At 57.2% G+C, this 2,998-nt stretch overlaps 1 protein-coding gene across 1 annotated transcript; it reads right to left on the bottom strand.

Annotated features, from left to right (window-relative positions):
- Positions 1 to 170: 170 nt before the first annotated feature.
- On the bottom strand, positions 171 to 2,528 carry T310_2351 (Sensor histidine kinase/response regulator; the record flags this gene model as incomplete). Its single annotated transcript, XM_013474792.1, has 1 exon — positions 171 to 2,528. The coding sequence occupies one exon, from the start codon at positions 2,526 to 2,528 to the stop codon at positions 171 to 173; it is 2,358 nt and encodes a 785-aa protein (XP_013330246.1).
- Positions 2,529 to 2,998: the final 470 nt, after the last annotated feature.

Below are 2,998 nucleotides of genomic sequence, written 5' to 3'. Positions count from 1 at the left end.
CTTGCGGTAACATGTCTCCAGCATCATTCGAATGTAGAATGGGTTGCCACGGCTCTTTTCCTGAATCACGGCGGTAAGGGGCGTTAGTGACGGATTAGGAGGCTGATGCATCGTAGCGGCCACATAATCGGTAATTTCCTCGTCCGACAGTGGTTGCAGCTCGATCTTGGTTATACTGGGAGTCTCCGCTTCAAAAAGGGCTGGATCTCAGCTGACTCGATCTCTGGCTTTCGAGCGGTCAGGATCAGCAAGCATGGAATTTTGGCCTTCAAGATATTGATGATGAGGTCAGAAGTCTCGCCATCCGCGTACTGAACATCATCCAAACAGACGCAAATCAACTTATGAGTGCAGAGATTTCGCAAGATTTCGATGTAGGTCTCCATCATGCGCATATGTTTATTAGCGGCGCCGGATAGCAACAATTCCACCGGGCTTTGGCCGTGCCCCAGATTAGGACGTTTTGCCGTTTCGGCCCTCTGCCCTTCTTTCAGAGGATGCTGAGCCCCCGGCAATTTCGGTGACAGGGATTTGTCTGAGTGGCCTGAAGAGATAAGATGCTCGGGCAGTTCCAGGACCTCATGAAGGGTTGGCCACAAGGGACGTAAGAACGCCCGGACACTATTGTGGTAGTCAGAATTGACGTCGCGCTCCGAGAAGATCTGGCGAAGAAGGCTGGCTAGGATTTTGGCAAACGGTTCGAAAGGAATCCTTCGTGCCCGATCCAGACGGGCAACCCCAATATAGCCCAGTTTCCGAATCGCGGGCTGCACGCGCTGGATCAGGTCAGTCTTACCGATTCCCGCGACGCCAGAGACGGTGATCACTTCGCAGCGACCGCCGCGACGAAGTTTGGGCGTCTTGTGTCTCGTAAGAGGATTCAGCGGCTCCATGGGGCTCTGGTTGCTGGCACTCGTCGAGAGATGACTGTCCCGATCACCATTATTATCCCCGGTGCCCCGGGAATCAGCCGAACCTTTGATCTTGGTCGGCAACGGACCACCGGGTTTCTGGGTGGAAAGGGAGGACTCGGTGCTCTGGGTGGACTCGTGGGTCGAAACATGGCCGAGCACATAAGGCCCAGCATTGGAATTGCTTCTTGAATTGGTGAAGTTGAAGGATCCTGAATCGCTGGAGCCTTCTCCGATCTCGAAGCTGTCCACCCGCCCCTCGGACATGGATGAAGCTGAGCCCAGATAATTTGGAGCGGCTGATTTGGGATGTGCTGCCTGCTGGCGTCGATGAACCTTCTCCACCACACTGATGATTTTCTGATATTCCTCCTCCCTCCCGAACATCTCGGATGGAAGGGTAAAGAAGGAGGAGACGTCGCGTTTTGCGACCTGGAAGTTCTTCAGCGCCTCCCTTTCTCCATCACCTAGGAGTTTCGCAATCTGCTCCAGATCTCTTTTGACGGAGGTAATAGTGTGGTACCGCTCGCTCACTTCCTTTTGGGTCATTTTCTGGATCACGGCCGACACAGCATCCGGTATGTCTATTCGTTTCGCGGACACCGGCGGCAACTTCCTCCCCAAAACATTCTGAACCACTTCGACAGGGCTATTGCCTGTGAAGGCTGGTTTCCCCACCAGCATGGTCCAGAAGAGGATACCCAGCGCATAGATGTCCGTCCGACTGTCTGGCTCGGTGGGCATCCTCCCCGTCTGTTCCGGGGCGATGAATTGCAACTTCGTTTTCACGCCTAACTCCCGGGACAACGCCGACCATCCTTCACCTAGCGCATTATCAAACGCCCTCGCACCATTTCCCGCGTTGATCAGTTTGACCGTGCCGGTGGTACGATTGAAATGGAAGGCATCGCCTCTGATTTCGCCGTGGATGGTCTTCAGGCCATAATGCAGCAGTTCGAGACAGTCGCAGGCGCCAATCGCAAAGTCCAGAAAAAGGGGAAGGGAGACCTGCTCTCCGGGCGTGGAGCCAGTGCTGTTCTCGCTTTTGGTGCCAAACCCAAACCAGGCGGGGCCAAAGGCGACCAGCTCCTTGAGGTAATTCGGACCCGGCGACTCGGATATGAACACCAGGATCGGACCAGGATCGTCTGGTTCAGGTGGCAGTCGGACCAGGTCGATCGGACGAACGGTGTGAACGCAGTCGGGGTCGGAGGTCTGGACGATGGATCGCATCATGTGAAATTCCCGTTCCAGCCTCACGACATGGGTCGAGACGCGGGCGACAACGGGAATCCATGATGGTTCTTGCTCAATGCGGGAGGAGAGATCGCTGCTGGACTCGCTGAGGCTACTCCGCCAGTGGTGCCGAAACGGCGGCCTGGATTCGATGTGGGGGGAATCACGGGTCGCGCTGGAGGGACCGGAGGAAGTGGCCGCGGGGGTCGAGACATCGGAGTCGAACGACTGGCGGACGCCAAAGACATGCCAGTTATCGTAGGTCGAGTGGAAAGGCTCGATTGTCTGGTCCCAGCTGTAGCCCGGCAGGAGAGCCAGCCGCTCGAAGAGTCGTGCAGGCGGCAGCGGTAGGTCCTCGCCCAGGACGTGATGATCCTCCATATCAGAGCGGCGAGGAGGAAGCGGGATCAATGGATCAACACATGGCCAACGGGGGCTGCGTCGCAGCGACGGGAAGGGATCGTGAAGCTAACGCGGACAACGCCGGAGGCTGCTGATGCGGTCGGAGATTTCACGAAACTGTCAGATCGGGCCTTGCCGCGCGGAACCGTTGGACAAGGTGCGGCCAGTCAGGCGACGTGGAGGACAGGATGAAAGGGCACACCGCCGCGTCAACGAAGCAGCAGATAGGGTCGCTCTTAAGATGTCGGGGCACAGGAGGAAGAGGACGGGCAGGACGGGATGGATGCACCGCGATCACGTCGAAGGTGGTTCTTGCAGGAATGTGTGTGACTTCCAAGGTCGACGCATCTGGGGGGCAGAAAAGCGGCACGGTCTGGGCTCGGCTGAAGGTCAACGGGAACGGCAAGCACGGCGCTTTTGGCAGGCGGGCCGCATGAGGCTTGGTCGTT

Source organism: Rasamsonia emersonii (assembly GCF_000968595.1).
Source record: "Rasamsonia emersonii CBS 393.64 chromosome Unknown ctg1118621760023, whole genome shotgun sequence".
Classification (NCBI taxonomy): Eukaryota; Fungi; Ascomycota; class Eurotiomycetes; order Eurotiales; family Trichocomaceae; genus Rasamsonia; species Rasamsonia emersonii.
Note: the sequence above shows the minus strand (reverse complement) of the source record. Positions and strands in the feature narration are given on the sequence as shown.